General features: G+C 43.4%; 2 protein-coding genes across 4 annotated transcripts in view; both read right to left on the reverse strand.

The window, feature by feature from the left end:
* PAPOLA (poly(A) polymerase alpha) overlaps nucleotides 1-9,166 on the reverse strand; it is a 46,075-nt gene extending 36,909 nt beyond the window's left edge. Inside the window, exon 1 of one of the 2 annotated variants that reach the window (XM_060263001.1) lies at nucleotides 8,808-9,166. In XM_060263001.1, the coding sequence (XP_060118984.1) occupies nucleotides 8,808-8,815 (8 nt within the window). In that variant the 5' untranslated portion in view covers nucleotides 8,816-9,166. The remainder of the gene's footprint in view (nucleotides 1-8,807) is intronic. The other variant, XM_060263002.1, reaches the window with a different exon arrangement.
* Nucleotides 9,167-13,493: 4,327 nt separating this feature from the next.
* Nucleotides 13,494-17,658, reverse strand: part of AK7 (adenylate kinase 7) — a 72,880-nt gene continuing 68,715 nt past the window's right edge. For both annotated transcript variants that reach the window (XM_060262751.1, XM_060262752.1), the window contains one exon: nucleotides 13,494-13,584. In XM_060262751.1, the coding sequence (XP_060118734.1) occupies nucleotides 13,546-13,584 (39 nt within the window). In that variant the 3' untranslated portion in view covers nucleotides 13,494-13,545. The remainder of the gene's footprint in view (nucleotides 13,585-17,658) is intronic.

A 17,658-nucleotide genomic window follows, 5' to 3' on the forward strand; every position in this document is an offset into this window, starting at 1 on the left:
GTCTCATCCACACATTGAGACTTCTAATTTGTGCTTGTCTCTCCAACTCTGCACGTGGAACAGGTAGCACTTCTGAGAAGGCTACCTTGGAGGTCCTGGCCTTAAGTCTCCCGCCTAGCAGCCTAAATTTTTCCTCCAGGACCTCACGACTGCATTTCCCCACATTGTTGGTGCAAACATATACCACAACTACTGGCTCCTCCCCAGCAATGCCTATCAGCCTATCTACAAAACGCGTAATGTCCACTACCTTCACACCAGGCAGGTAAGTCACCATACGGTCAGTACGTGGTTTTGCCACCCAGCTGTCTACTAAGGATCGAGTCACCAACTACAAAGACCACCCCCCTCTCCCTGCCCAGGGATGGTTCCTTGGCGTGAAAGGATACCCGCTCACCAACTGAAGAAGAGGTCCTTTCTGAGGGCGCATTCCCCTTATCCTCAGCATGGTGCCCTGTTTCCTCTCAACCCTCATGCTTCCTGCCATGTTCAGAGTGGGGCTCATCTAATACGTCCCTGAGAGTCTTCTCCGAGTGCCTAACTGACTGTCTCTGCTTCTCCAGGTCAGTCACCTCGGCCTCAAGGGTACGAACTCGTTCCCTGAGTACCAGGAGCTCCTTGCATCAATCACACACCCAAGACTTCTGTCCTGTGGGCAGATAGTCATACATGTGACCACTGGAAAGCCCCCACCCCCCTGCTGGCATTCTACCTTCATGATAGCTTTTTTAAAATATTCAGTCCCCTTTTAAATCCTGTTTGTTTATGTGGCTCTCCTTCTGGAGGGTCTACTTACCTTATTGGGAACACAAGGAAAATAGGGATCTGGGTTCCTGGTCCTTACACAGCCCCCAGGCTCTGGCAAAGGGTGCAGCTTAATAATGCAAAAAGAGTGGCCCAGGAACACAGCCACTCCTAATCAAAATCAGCAACAATCACCTTCAGCCCATTCAAACCAAACAAACAGCAACCACAAACTCAGAATTTTCAGCAATCACACAGTCACACAAACTCAGAAATTCTCAGCAACTCCCCCAGCTGTTTAAAAAGCCAAACCTCACCCTTATAGCACTCTCTCTGAGCTCTCTAAAATGTAGGAGGGTGCCACAAATGTTGTTAGTCTTTAAGGTGCTACTGGATCTTGCTCTTTTCAACTACTACCAACAGACTAACTACTACCAACATCTTGAGTTGTTAAATAGGCATCTGAAACAATTAAGGGCAGATATTGAAGAAGCCAACAGTAACTCATGAAAGTTCATACCTGCAACAAATTAGCCTTTAAGGTTCTACAGGACCCTTGCTCTTTTCTATATTTAATAGATGTGCTGACAATAGTTAACAGAAACTGTAACTATCCCAAACTATTTTTAAAAAACGTATAGATGATCTCTAACTCACAATAGTTCAAAGCAGTCACTGTGAGACACTGTTTGAAGTCTGCCAAAGTTTACAACCCTCTGAACACCTAAAAATCGAATGCTGAAGAAACACACATACAAATCTTCTGCAGCAAGGAAGGCTATAGTGAGAAGATAAAATAAGACAAACACCCCCTTTCCTAACTGCTTTTCTCCTCCTTCTCTTGTGTGATTGCTCCCTCCTTCTTGCAACAGTGATTTTTTTACCTCCTCTCTATGGTAGTTTTATAATTATTGTGTCTGTCTGTCTATCTATAATATCGTCATTTAATATTGTACACCACCCTAAGTTCTACAAGGATGAAATTCAGCTAACAAAAGTTTTAAATAAACCCTCAGCTGAGGATTTTTGAGGCACAGAATAGTAAGTGGGATGTAGGTAACCACTCCTCTGACAACTCCTGCAAACTTTTAGGCTCCAACCCATTATTGATGATTTTTAGGATCCTCCATTTTAATTCTTTAGGAACTGAATGTAATTTCCGAACTTTAATGTTACTTGTTTCTACAATAATTCAGCAGAACTCAGTACTAACCAACATCTCTGCAGACTTATAAGCAGTTGTAAACCAGATTTAGCATCCATCATCAAGCTGAAGATCTGTGCTGCCTCATGCTACTATTCGTTAACAGTGTAATCTGCTAAAGTAAACCATCACCAGCATCCTGTATGGCAAAACTGTCTTCGAAGGTATAGAGGGCAACTTATCTAAAGATCAGGCCACAATAATAACATCATATTTTCAAGATAAACTGTGTTCATTAATGCACTCCGCAATGTTTCCTTCTAATGTAGAAGAACTACAGAGAGCACATCAAATCTAGACACTGCATTATGGTGTGGTGGTTAGTGTTAAACTAGGATCTGGTAGACACAGGGTCAGATCCCAACTCTGACAAGCAAGATTGTTGAGTGACCTTTGGTAAGGAACAAACTGTCCAGCTGATGTGCTGCATAGGATTGCCGTGAGAATGAAAAAGGGGAAATATACTTACGAGCCACTCTGGGCCTCCACTAGGAAGAAAAGTGGAGCATTAATGAAGTAAATAAACTCTTTCCTCAGCAAAATAAAAGTTGAATAACTCCAGATTCTTCCATTAAGTAAACAGTAACTATTCAATCTGCCCTGAAACACTGTTCCCAACATTCAAGGGACTCCCACAAATAGCACTTTAATGTCCAAAGGCACTGCTATACTAGTTACAAGTTGGGGAAAGCAATTCTATTGTATAATCCAAATGAGCTTTAACTACTGTGTTTTAATATACACTAACCCAGAACATAGATGTTCCAAAATTTACACCTACATTGAATTTAAGTACAATTCTACATTTCACTGTCCAAAACTAAGCACCATTAATGGTATATCCCCATACCAGATCACTTTATACCTTCTATGAATTCAACAAACAACAGTACAGTCAGAGAACTGCAGGGCCGTTCTCTGGGACAGGATGCTGACATACTACATGACTAGCCATCCCTCCTTTTCTTTAATTTTCTTTAATGCCTTCTGTGACCGTTATAGTATACACAAATTGTATCTAAAACAAAGAGCATCTTCAAAGTCCAGAAAGTACTAAGAAATTTTAGAACTTCTTCCTTCTAAAGCTGGCATAACTCAAGACATAACTGTGGACCATGGTATGCTGTTATGTATATGAGCTTGGGAAGTCTCCATTTGTAGGATACCACCTGCTCTAAATTGTTGGCAGCTAGTGAGTTACCTCTGTTTTCACAGCATACTATGATACGCTTGAAATTCTGGCATCCCATCTGCATGCAAGCCTGAAGATCTCCTCAAGCTTGTCCACATAACAGGAAACCATGGTTTATCAATATTTCTAAAACATGTCATAGAACACATGAGCAAAATACACTGTTAAATGGAAACAGATCCAAGGAAATCTTATGTAATGCCTGATATTTTCTAGAGGTACACAAAATTGCTCTCCCAACAAGTATGAACACATTGTATTTTTGCAAGAATATAGCCATACTATATTTTGTGTTTGCTAATGAAGCTGTCCTGTAGAGAAAATATGGACAATGTTGTTGCCAAATACTACAATGTTGTTGCCAAATACTATCTACAAGCACCCTCCATCACAAGCAGTTTCACATCTCCAAGTACCAAAAGTGCCCTGCAAACGTTTGTACAAGGGCTGATTGTAAGGGGGGGAGCCACTCTTTGCACATTTACATTGAAGTTCATAATTCTTCCATTAGATTCAAGATATCATTTAATTTTTTTCGAGTACCTATCAAGCACAAAACAGCCCCGTGGCACAGAGTAGTAAAGCTCAGTTGGAGCCCTCTGAACACAACCTGAGTTCGATCCCAGTGGAAGCTGGTTCAAGTAGCCGGCTCCAGGTTGACTCAGCCTTCCATCCTTCCGAGGTTGGTAAAATGAGTACCCAGCTTGATGGGGAGAAAGTGTAGATGACTGGGGAAGGCAAAGGCAAACCACCCCGTAAAAAGTCTACCGTGAAAATGAGTGAAAGCTACGTCACCTTTACCTTTTTATCAAGCACAAGTAGACTAAGTATTCCAACAAAACTCTAGCAAATTCCCACTTCCAAACAGAATCCTAACAAACTTGTCACTAACATCACAGGATAGCGGCTGCCTACTAGGATAGCAGATGGTGTAAACAAACCCAGAGTTGTAGCCAGTACCTACAGTGCGGTATTAACGCTAAGCCACTGTAAAATAGGCATATGGCAGAAATACTGGAAACAGCCTCACAGTTTAGCTAACAGAGCTTGCCACAGTGGTTCTAATGGCAAAGTTAAAGAATTGACAGATTACACTACAACAGACCAGTTACTTCAATCTAGCCTACTCTGCAGATGGACCATCTTAGACTGAACCTAAAGACTCATCAGCAACAAGATGCTACTTGGCATCCTTAAAGTTACTGCCCAGAACATACACCACATGGCAGCTATTGAGTCAGACCATTAGTCTCTCAAGGTCAGTATTTTTTTTAACCTTCACAGTGGTTTTCCAGAGTCTCTGGCAGCAATCTTTCAAACCACCCACTAACTTGATTCTTTAATTAGGCAGGCCAGAACTTAAACCCAGAACCATCTGCATATAGAGCAGATGCTCTACCATACAGCCTTGCCTCTGCACAAATTGATTTTGTATAAATATGTAAAGGAATGGGACTTGTTATACAGAAAACAAAAACATTCCAAAGGCAGACTCTGCCCTTACAACCAAAACAAAGTGCTGAAGTGTTCTAAGTCCAAAAGGTTCACCCAGCCTACCCTGACATTCTCTCTCCTCATTGAAGTTAAGAACCTGAACAGGACCTCCATTTCCAAAACAAACCCTCTTGATAGATCAAGACGGGTAGCCATGTTAGTCTGTCTGTAGCAGAGTATGAGCTTTCATGAGTTACTGCTCACTTCTTCAGATACAGCTAGAATGTGAGTCCATCTGTCCTATGTATTGGAAAGTGGAGTTATTTCAGATGCCAAATCACATTAGTAGGCAAATGACAATACCAAGTGTGACTGGATTAGGTGAGATATGCAGAGATGATCCAGGTGGATGGATTCAGACAATGGACTGAATGGACACCTAGGTTTCCTGTCTCATTACCAATGCTGATTCTTCCACGCCCAGAACAAACATCACATCAGGTGGATGGATTCAGACAATGAACTGAATGGAGACCTAGGTTTCCTGTCTCATTACCAATGCTGATTCTTCCACGCCTATTACCCCTCTGCATACTACACCTAATTCAATCACATCTGCTATTGTCATTTGCCTGCTAATGTGATTTGGCATCTGAAATCACTCCACTTTCAATATATAGGACAGATGGACTCACATTCTAGTTGCATCAGAAATAATCAGTGACTTATACCCTGTCACAAACTGTGCTAAGGTACTACTGGACTCTTACTTTTTTCTAGCTCATCTTGAATTCAAGAAAGATTCAAGAGGGTAGTTATGTTGGACTGGAGCAGCAGAACAAAGTTGGAGTCCAGTGGCACCTTTAGGACCAACAAAGTTTTATTGAAGGTATAAACCTCTGTGTGCATGCACTCAAAAGCTTATACCAATAACACTTTGTTGGTCTTAAAGGTGCCACTGAACTCCAACTTTGTTCTTCTTGAATTCAAAAATGAGTTTTTGATAGTGATATTAGGTAATGGGTAGACTGAACTTTGCGATGGTTCCAGAATACCTATACTATTAAAAATCTGCTCTCCAGTATCTTTTAAAAATTAGAAAATGCATACTCCACTGTATGACTGGTCAAGTACACTCATTTTTATAGGTTTTCAGGAATGGCAAATTATCGCAGAGCAAGGCAAGATGCTACAGTAAAAAGCTATAACAAAACTCAAAATGGTTATAATAAGATGAGCACTGGGAGAAAAAAGAGCCACATTTTCTAAAAGGATATTGTGGCACTTTCAACAAAATATTATTTATGCAGATGTCAACCATCAGGCAAATCAGTAACACTACCTTGAGGTAGTCTAAATGCACACAAGACCAATATTCATGAATGGGTTCTAAAATACTACTCCCAGATTAGTATCACACATTAGAATGCTAAATTGGATATTACAAAGTATTTTAGCACTAGCAGTAATAAGGGCCTAGTTATCTAATGCTACAATACAGTAGCAGGTCAATATAACCTTTCATTCATTTCAATATCATATGCAAGGGGCATTTCGTATTGGATCAATGCCGATGAGCATAATCAGCTTCCAGTTTAGGCAAAAGGTAGGCTCTCGAATAAAGTACAGAAGGACACCATGTAGAGTGAGAAATATGATTAGGTTGTTAGGGATTTTGCACACAGTTCCTCCTTATTTAATTCCCATATGTAAAAAGTAATGCAATTAAATTAGATAGATGTAAAAAGCTATGATTAGCTATGGAACGCTCATCAAAGCTATGAGGATGAAATAAATAATTCAAGACTCATGGTGTACTCATTAGAATACTGAAGAGAAGTCCAATAACACCTTGAAGACAAAACAAACTTATTCCAGCACTAGCCTTTGTAAGTCAAAACTCAATCAGAAGTATGAAGGTCCATCCAAAGTAGCTAAATTAATACTGAGAGTTCAAGAACAGAATGGGGAGAATTTACAGAGAGGCCAGTGTAAAACACAAACAAGTCAAAGCGTTATCATGCCATTCAGAGTAGTAAGAACTACTATCAATAGTAGACAGGCAAGATAGAATAGGGCAGGACAGCTGGGAGGGTTCTCACCCACTCTGAATGAATTATTCTTTGACTGGCCTCTCCTTGCAACTTCTCCCCACTCCCTGCCCCCCCTTCTGTTGCTTGAACTCTAACAGCTTGGGATGGAGGTTCCATGTAACTGACAAAGTGAATTCTGACTCATGAAAGCGTATGTTAGAATAAATTCTATTAAGGTTTTGAGGATGCTACTGGACTGCTGTTTCATTATGCTACCACGAAGTATAACACACAACTACTCCTCTGGGCATTACAACACTGCCTTATCATCCGAATACCTAAACATCTTGTAATTTACTAGCATGACATGATGACAAAACTCATTGCACTATAAAAACAAGTTATAACTCTGATGCGGACATTAATATATCATTTTTAAAAGACACTGAACAGTTCAAACAGAACCAGTGTGTTTTAGTTATTACAGCATCTTTATAAAGATTCAAGTTAATGTGCAATCCGCCCTCTTCCAACACTAGAATTTATAATACTGCCATAGACATAAAACCTGCAACCTTCAAATTCACTTTGCCACTACAATTTCATTCAAAATCATTAAAAAGTTGGGATGGGAGAACTCCCTTTCTCCACTTGAAGTCAGCAACACCTTAATCAAAAATCACTTAAACCCAGCTTTTTTTTTAAATTGAGCTGCAATCTCAGGCATGCTGACCCAAGTCTTTGGAAGATTTAATTCCAAGCATACATGTTAAGTAGTTGACTATACATTACTTTAAGTCCAAATGTGCATCCTAAACTATTTATTCAGTATTACAATTATAGTTAAACTTGTTCAGTATGAAGAATCATTTATTAGTAGCCCATTTAAAACTTCCACTGTAAAGAAAATGTTTAGCAAGTTTTCATAAGAAATGGGGGGATAACCCCAGAAAGGAGGAAATGCTCATCTAATCTCCCCACCAATGGATAACAAATCAACAGCTACTCCAGATACTATAAAAAAATCCAATATATAATAACCGAACAAATGTATACTCACAATGGTTGAGGATGATTCAATTAACATATAATCCCACACACTTCTATGACAAAGTTCAAACACTGAATTTGCCATAAGACAAAAGTCTACTTTTTCAGAATCGGTGTAGAATCACTGGTAGTTTAGCAGAACCCTTTTGTACAGGATGTGCATCAACTGATAAGGACAGCACCAGGTTTTCGTTCAGATTCATTCGGTTTTGCACCCTCAACACACGTTTACATACCCCTATTTTCCTATACCAACATGTAAAAGGCCCTACAGTAAAAGTCCAACGTAACAGCATGTGCTAATATTTGAAGGGGAAAAAAACAGGATCCTTATCGAACCCAGTAATTCACAGCCTTAGCACGAAGAGGCCGAAACAAAAACAAAGGGGGAGGGGACGGCAAAGCTGGAACTTTCATTATTGCACAATGTTAAAAAAAGGTCCCGGGGACGTAATCCTGATCCGCCTACCGCATCCCAAAAACACACACAAGGACCTCTTTCCTTAGAATATGACCTTCTATTGCGGGCGAAGAAACACACCTGCTGCCATCGTAACAGGGGCCTGTTGATATTTTCCAGCATGCGGTGAGAGGCAACTTTTGTAAACAACCACTGACAGTGATACCCCCCCTCGCCTTTCCCCGCAGTCGGCCGGCGTTGGTACCACCCTGCAGCAGCGGGCAGACGGCTGTGCGGCTTCCAGTAGGCCACAGACAGCGGCGCCCCCCCTCCCCACTCCTCAGGCTGAGTCGAATCACGTGAACGAGAAAACAATCCGCCGCCGTAGTAGCCGGCGACGAGGCCCTTGCCTGCCTCAGCCTCGCCGCCGAGGCTCCCCTCGAGGTCAGGCCCAGGCGCCGGCCGCCCCCCTCGCCCGCAGATCAACCCTCGGGAATGGGAAAAGATAAGAGCGAGCCGCTCAGGCGCCAACCCGCTCTCCGCGTGGGAGGGAGGGAAAGGGGACGCGCCTGAGGGAGGCTCGTCTCATAAAGGAGGAGGGAAGGCCGGGCGAAAAGACAAGCGGGGAAAGCCGGGCGGCCCCGGAAGAGCTCGCTCGGGCGGCTCGAAAGGCTTCCGTGAGGCCTCCCAGGCATGCTCGAGACAACACCCCCCCCCCCCGTCCCCTCCACAAGCCAGGCCTCAACTTACAACGGCATCGTCTTTCCGGCTGGGGTTAAACGCCGCCGCCGCCTCTTCCGCGGAACAGTCACTCTTCCCGCCCCTGGAAAGCGGGCGCCGTGAGCATGATACGGGCCTGGCTCTGGTCCTCACGGGGAGAGGGCGGGGAAGGAGAGGGAACCGCTCGCTAGGCCCGGTGGTGGGGGTTGCTGCTACCGCCGCTTCTTCTTCCCCTCCGGCCTCCGAACATGGCGCCCAGGCGCTACCACAGCAACGTTCTGGGGCGGGGGAGGGGACAGCGGCGTGGAGGAGAGCCAGTAGGCGCGCTGACGCAATCGAGCCGCCCACCCTCCTCCCCCTTGCCCTCTGCGTCGAATGACGTAAGGAACACCCCCCTTCGCGCGCGTGCGCACCATCTCCGCTGGCTCGCGGGCCATCACGGGAAACGTAGTCGGAATGGGACAAGGTGGTGTTCTAAGTTTTTAAAGGACTAACGGCAACTGCAGAGAAAGCGCATGCGCCTTTGGAGGATTTATGTGTGAGGTGGGGAATTTTTTTCTCCTCTCGTTTGGATGCTGCAACGTTGAAAACGGCGCGCTTGGTGGCGGAGAGAGTTGTTTGGCGGCTGAAAGAGAAAAACCCCGCGCTCATGATGGCATCATTTGTTTTCTAGTTTAATTAATCCAGAATTACTACATTACACATACAGACATACACTAAAAATGACAACAATATAGAATGAACGTGTCATTATTCAAGGAATCCGATAAAGTAGGGTTATTATAATTGGTCAGGCCACTACAAGAAAGAATTTTTAACCATGGCAGACCCTCCATGGGATAACATGCTAGCGAGACACATCAATGTTGCCATACTGGACTAAATGGCCTGTGATTTTATGAATAAACACACTTGAAATCATATAGATATTAAATATCTGCCTGCCATAATTTCTCAGATCATTCTGTCAAAATATCTATAAAGCTAGTAATGAAATTGGAGCGAATGGATATTTGTGCTCTACCCAGGCTAACCTGACCCTATCTGATCCCAGAAACTAAGCAGGGTCAGCCTTGGCTAGTATTTATTTGGGTGGGTGACCTTCAAGGAATACCAGGCAAACCACCTCTGAAACATTTCACCTTAAAAACAAGTCTTGCTCACAAAGTGTTCCTTCTAAGCTGATAGAACAAAGCAGCAGACAAGTTGCACCTTTAAGACCAACTAAGTTGTATTCAGAATGTAAATTTTCGTATGCTCTAAGACTTCATCAGACAAAATTGGAATGGCAAGCCATCTTTAAATATAGAGAAAGTGGGCAGTGAGTTGGTATGTAGAGTCATGGGAATGTTTTTAGCAGATTCAAAGAATCCCAACTTAGGGTCTGTGTTTGTTAGTATTGTTAACTGGGCTGTAACAACAGACATGTCAGGTGTGAAGTGCCATACACCTGGGTGTCATTCTGGCTTCGTTAGTTGTGGGTTTAAATGGAGGGCATTAGTATCTCAAGAGGTTATTTCAGACCAACATAGCTACGCACTTGGATCCTTCTAAGCTGAGTTAGTGTGAGCTAGCTCAGATTTTTTTAGCTTCCAGCTCAGGAAAAATGGCTCTAGAGCAAACTACGCAATTTATGCAGTAACTCAACAAATGCCAGTAGCTCATGAAACAGAATTTTTGTTCACAGTTTAGAGGGAGTATATCACTAAAAAAGCTAGAAGTTCTGACTGCCAGTCAGTCTTAGGATCTCCTGGCTATACTACACACACTGCCATACGATAATTATTTTCAAAATACATATATTTTAAGAGTTGCATGTGGATTAACTTCCAAGCAAATATGTAGAATGGGCTTCAAGGCAGCTTGTGAATGGCAGAGGTGGAGTCTCAGGGTTACCAGATGTTGGCAAGCAGCCAGTTGTGTGCCTTATTGTTGTAAGGGTGATGAAATCTCTTGAAGGCTAAAAAGGACTGATAAGCTAATTAACTTTGCATTTCAGACCTAAGGGAAGTTAAAAGCAGAGGTAAATCAATCATTCTAACATGGCTGTCAGTGAATTACTCAACATAATCCAAGTGCATTCAAAGTTGCCCTTTTCCACCCATGCAGCTCAATACCAGAGAGTATAGCAGCAATTAAGTTACATTTGCAACCTTAGTCCAAATGAATCTCCAAGCTGCATGTCAAGGCAACGGAAGAAGCACATGGATCCAAAATATAAAATGATGCACAAGGTGGGTAGGATGCCCATCTGTAACTATACACTGATAACACCTGGACTGGTTATGACTTAAGCTTGAATCCAGCGTCACTTTTAAGACCAATAAAGGTTTTATTCAAGTTATTTTATTATTATGACTTAGAAGGAGCTCATTGTGTAGTTACAAAGGAAAGAAAATATTCCTTGTTATGGGTTGGTAAATAAAATTACAAGTATTGAAGTGATATCAAAATCTACATTTTTGTACACTTTTTTTAAGTTGCTAACTGCCTGATCATAAAGGGGATATAACAGACAGAAAAGTGGCAGGAAAAGCTAATTAACATGATCAAGGAATGGGGAGAATTTTCATGAAAAGGGTTGGGAGGCTAAATCAATGTGAAACCATTACTAGAAGAAGTAGTCCTGATACTAATTTACATGTCTTTAAAAAATTATGCTGCAAATGTAAATGGAAGTTCTTCTTCCACATTCTGATGTCAAATACCCAGGACTTTTTTTTTGTAGAAAACTTTTTTTTGCATATTAGGCCACACCCCCAGATGCCAAGGCAGACGGAATTGCGTTCCTGTGTGTTCCTGGTTTTAAAAAGCCCTGAATATACCTCTGATTACCAGATCTTGGGAGCAAACGGAGGATGGCTGTTAGCAGCATGCCATATTCTGTCTCCAAGCCTTAAAAAACTTCTGATCTGATATAGCACAGCAACTGTACCATTCTGATGCACTCCTACTTTAAGCGTCTAATTATACATTACATGAAAATGCATATGGCCAAACCCACACAGGTATTTGCTTAAAGAGGGGGGGAAACTTTCAGGATGGTTTAGAATGAAGAAGCAACATGGAAGTGGGAGATTTTAACCCTTCCCTGCATGCCACTTCTTTGCCAGAAACCCCTCCAACTTGCTCTTGATTCCAGCTAAGAGCTCCACCAGCATGTAAAAAGTAGTGATCACAACACTGTGGGAATCCACTGCAACTTTAGAAAAACTATCTCTGAACCTACCCTGAATCATGCACAAACACAGCTTCACCTTGTGCTTTAAAGATAAACATCAGTCAATGCCTCCCCCTCCCTCCCCCTCCCCCCCTTATAAGTGGGAAGCAAGAAAAATCACAACACTTCACAGGAGATTTCTCTTAGCTGGAATCAAGAGCAAGTGGAGGGGTTTCTGGCAAAGAAGTGGCATGCAGGGAAGGGTTAAAATCTCCCACAGGCAAGGAATGCTCTGTTTGCTGTCTTTCCTTTAATGCCTGGGAAGTCTCCTAGACCACATAGAAGGATATATGCTTATATTTTTGGAGAGCTGCCCTGTCGGGTCAGCAGTAGAACATCCACGGTTGAGTCCAGAAGCACCTTTGAGAGCCAGGGTATGTATTTCCAAGAGTCATAGCTCCTTTTGTCCAACAAGATCTCAGATCTCCATTCCAATTACTCATGTCTGATGAAGGGAGCATTGACTCTCAAAAGCTTTCACCCTGAAAATCTTGCTAGTCTCTAAGGTGCTATTGGACTCCAATCCTAAAAAAAAGGTAAAGGTAGTCCCCCTGTACAAGAACCAGTTGTTTCCGACTCTGGAGTGACGTTGCTTTCACAACATTTTCACGGCAGACTTTTTACGGGGTGGTTTGCCATTGCCTTCCCCAGTCATCTACACTTTCCCCCCAGCAAGCATGGGTACTCATTTTATCGACCTCGGAAGGATGGAAGGCTGAGTTAACCTCGAGTCAGCTACCTGAACCCAGTTTCCACCGAGATCGAACTCAGGTCGTGAGCAGAGCTTAAGACTGCAGTACTGAAGCTTTAACACTCTGCGTCACGAGGTTCTTAAGGACTCAAATCCTACTATACATGTATTTCACTGTCTGAACACTTCCTTGGAAATTTTGGCCTGATCTGAACACTCCTTTGTACATGCTCACGGGATTCTGTGTGGTTTTATTTTTATTCCTGAATAGCCAATCTTGCTTCACATCGGAAGGAGGAGGAAGAAGAAGAAATTGGATTTATGCCCTGCCCTTCACTTTGGAGTGTGTTAAATCTCCTTTCCCTTCCCCTCCCCACAACAGACACTCTGTGAGGTAGGTGGGGCTGAGAGAGCTCTTTTGAAAACAGCTTTCAAGAACTGTGACTGGCCACAGGTCACTCAGTGGGTGCATGCAGAGGTCAGACTCAGTTCTCCCAGATTAGAGTCTGCACTCCTAACTACTACACTAAGCTGGCTCTCAAGTAGTTGTTCAAATTCTGAACAACTTTAAAATGCAACACTGGGCTGAAAAGGCAGAAGCACCTTGTGGATCCCAGGCCTCCCTGCTGGTTTCTCTGGATGAGCCACCACTCTTTGTGTGTGTGTGTGTGTATGAGCAAATTTATCTGAAATTCACTACAGATACCCTCATGAAATATTTTATTTCAGCATCAAACCCCCATTTCACAATAACAATTCTACAATAATAGCAATAATAATAACAGCAACATTTTACAATTATAATTTAGAAGAAAACATACAATATGACTATGCCTTCTAATAGAATTCTGCACTTCTTATTCAAATTCAGGATTATTCTTGAAGAGATACTCTGCCTGTTGAGAAAACAATGCACAGTGACATTCAGTGAAGAGATCTGACAGCCAGCTTGGTGTCATGCTTAAAAGTCTAGTTCCAAGCAGAATAGAGATTGGGACAACTGGATGCAGACTCACTAGATGACCCTGGAGGTCCCTTCCAACTCTATGATTCACTCCGGTGTTCCCTCTAAGCTGAATTAGTGTGAGCTAGCTCACAGTTTTTTATCCTCCAACTCACACATTTTTGTCTTAGCTCAGGAAAAATGGCCCCAGGGCAAACTAATGTATGCACTAGTTTACAACGTTAATGCCACCAGCTCACAAAGCAGAATTTTTGCTCCACAGCTAAGAGGGAGCGTTCCTCTTAACCCCTCTGCCAAGGAAACTTAGTGGGTGACCTTAGACCCGTCATAATTTTTCAGCCTAACCTACCTCACAGGGTTGTTGTTGTGAAGTGGAGGGGGGGGAGAGAATGATGTGATAAACTGCTAGGAGTCTCCATGAGGGAGAAAACTGGGATACAAGTAAATAAAAAAAGGAACTGAACTCAAATGAACTGAAAAGCATTGTATTCAAGCTACCTCACGTCTCCTGTATAGCTGAAGTGCTGGAAAGGGGTCTTGTGCTGCTACTGCCATAAAAGCTGCCTGTGAGTGACCCTGGCTTACAGTGAGGATAAAATGAAGGAGAAGAGAATTATTTTAATGCACTCCCGGTCCCGTTGGGGAGAAAGGCAGGGTATAAATCAAGTAAATAACAATGCTGAGGGTCAGCAGATCATAGCCGAATGAAAGAGGGTTTCAAGCAACTTTAATATGAAGATCAGTCTAGAGAGCAGCCCTAAGCAGGTCTCCTAAGAATCTGACTCTGGTCCATTCCTGCTCCCAGGAAAGTGTTCTTTGGATAAGACCTGTAAATCCCCTTACACAAAAGTCTCCAAGCCTTGTTCTAGAACAGGAGTGGCCAAACTGTGGCCCGGGAGCCACATGTGGCTCTTTCACACATATTATGCAGCTCTCGAAGCCCCCACTGTCCCATCGGCTAGCTTAGAGAAGGTATTTGTCTCTTTAAATCACTTCTTCAAGCCAAGCCAGCCAACAGCTTGAAGAATGCATTTAAAGTTAAAATTACTTTTTTTTCTACCTATCCCTCTCTCCCCATCTATTTGCCTACCTGCCTTCCTTCCTGTCTTGCAGCTCTCAAACATTTGACATTCATGTTTTGCAGCTCTCAAACATCTGGCATCAGGGTGGTGAGAACCAGAGAGGATTGTGAGGAACTCCAAAGGGATCTGTTGAGGCTGGGTGAGTGGGCGTCAACGTGGCAGATGCGGTTCAATGTGGCCAAGTGCAAAGTAATGCACATTGGGGCTAAGAATCCCAGCTACAAATACAAGTTGATGGGGTGTGAACTGGCAGAGACTGATCAAGAGAGAGATCTTGGGGTCATGATAGATAACTCACTGAAAGTGTCAAGACAGTGTGCGTTTGCAATAAAAAAGGCCAATGCCATGCTGGGAATTATTAGGAAGGGAATTGAAAACAAATCAGCCAGTATCATAATGCCCCTGTATAAATCGATGGTGCGGTCTCATTTGGAGTACTGTGTGCAGTTCTGGTCGCCGCACCTCAAAAAGGATATTATAGCTTTAGAGAAGGTGCAGAGAAGGGCAACTAGAATGATTAAAGGGCTGGAGCACTTTCCCTATGAAGAAAGGTTGAAACGCTTGGGACTCTTTAGCTTGGAGAAACGTCGACTGCGGGGTGACATGATAGAGGTTTACAAGATAATGCATGGAATGGAGAAAGTAGAGAAAGAAGTACTTTTCTCCCTTTCTCACAATACAAGAACTCGTGGGCATTCGATGAAATTGCTGAGCAGACAGGTTAAGACGGATAAAAGGAAGTACTTCTTCACCCAAAGGGTGATTAACATGTGGAATTCACTGCCACAGGAGGTGGTGGCGGCCACAAGTATAGCCACCTTCAAGAGGGGTTTAGATAAAAATATGGAGCACAGGTCCATCAGTGGCTATTAGCCACAGTGTATGGAGCACAGGTCCATCAGTGGCTATTAGCCACAGTGTATGGAGCACAGGTCCATCAGTGGCTATTAGCCACAGTGTATGTGTGTATATAACATTTTTTGCCACTGTGTGACACAGAGTGTTGGACTTGATGGGCCGTTGGCCTGATCCAACATGGCTTCTCTTATGTTCTTATGTTCTTATTCTATGTGGCTCTTACATCAAACAAGTTTGGCCACCCCTGTTCTAGATCAAAGGTCACAGAATCTTAAGGAAGGCCCCTGCAAACTATCTATTCCCTACCACTACTATAAGGGAATATCTCTCAATTATCAATCCCATCTCTCCAGCTGGAAAGTTATAGTTGATGCACTTATAGTGCAATACTAAAAAAATATCCCTACTGAGGAGGTTTGAATAGCAGGATTTATACCCCGCCCTTCACTACCCGAAGGAGTCTCAGAGCGGTTTACAATCTCCTTTCCCTTCCCCTCCCCACAACAGACACCCTGTGACTGAGTTATGACTGACCCAAGGTCACACCAGCAGTTGCATGTGGGGGAGTGGAGAATCAAACCCAGTTCTCCCAGCTAAGAGTCCACACATTTAACCACTACACCAAAATGGCTTTTAGTAGATCTGCTGAGGATTGCTTTGTTTGGCAATGAGAGTCAAATAGGGATCATGTTGTCAGGGCACACACTAAGCTTTGGGGCTCTTGGTAAGATGCCGCTCATGTTCTCACAATGCAGTGAAAAGGAACAGACAGGCAAACACAGCTGCTGCTCCTAGCCACTTCTCTTTCACCTGCCTGGATAAACCGGCAGCCTTCACAGCTAGAAGCAGCAGCCACAGCTGGCATACCGCCTGCCTTCTCCCTCTGGGCAACAGCTGCCGCTGCTCCCAAAAGCCATGGTTGCTCACAACCAGGTGAGCAACCAACAGCATGCAACTGCTGCTGCTGTCTGTCCGTCCTCAGACAATCTAGCAGTGGAGACAGGGGAAAAGAGGCTGCTGCATCCACCTGTGGCAGTGGTATATACATCATGAAACAGAGGAGGGCAGGCCAGAGGGTCTACCTCTTTTAGCATCATGCATCGCTAGGTGGTGAGCTAGACTTGTTTTTAAGGCAAGGGATGTTTCAGACATGGTTTGCCATTGCCTGCCTCCATGTCACACCCCTGGTATTCCTTGGAGGTCGCCCATCCAAATACTAGCCAGGGCTGACCCTGCTTAGCTTCCGAGATTTGACAAGATTGGGCTAGCCAGGGCAGTGAGCTCTCTGTCAGAAATACAAACAGCCAGTGGGAAGGGGGAGGGAGCTATTACAGAAGACCCAGTTTCCAAGGGCAGGGGAGCATTACATCACATTGCTGAACACAAAGGAAAGAAAGATCCAAAGACCAAATCAGAGCGGGCGTGGACCACTCCTGATGGCTGATGAACTGACAAAGCAGAAGGAATCTGATCAGCAAAAACAAACCCATAAAGGAAGGCCAATTACATTATGCAGCCTATTGCTCACCACTATTCAGAGTCATCCCCTCTGGCTAATTTATGAACAGCTGGCAGTGGTCTGCACTCACTCTGATTGGATCAGTACGCTCTTTTGCCTGGATCCGGTTCTCATCTGTGCTCTGTGATGTAATTAACAACACAAACCTATGTTTTGGAATAATGAGATTTCTGACTTCGCAAGGTAATAAGGCTCCAGCCCTGCTGCTTGTAACTTGGGAACAAATCTTTTGTGAATTGACAGTCCAGTCCTAAAGAGGTCCTAAAGCCCTTCTAAAAGCCCCTTCAATTGATTGGGCAAGATGTAATTCTCGTTTAGAAGCAGAGGGATGCCCAACTAAAGCTGGTGGACTTCAATGCGATCGAAGCAGGTAAGGACTACACAGCCAATCTAATTCTTCTGGCTGCGTCTTAAAGACACAATACATATGTAAGTCTTCAAGATGTGTGTTATTTTGGCTGCCAAGGACTAAACTCCTGGAATGGTCTGTCTTGTGGAATGGTCAGGAAGGCACCCACTTCCCTGGTTTCCCCCAAACTATGCAGAA

Source organism: Heteronotia binoei, chromosome 21, assembly GCF_032191835.1.
Source record: "Heteronotia binoei isolate CCM8104 ecotype False Entrance Well chromosome 21, APGP_CSIRO_Hbin_v1, whole genome shotgun sequence".
Taxonomy (NCBI): domain Eukaryota; kingdom Metazoa; phylum Chordata; class Lepidosauria; order Squamata; family Gekkonidae; genus Heteronotia; species Heteronotia binoei.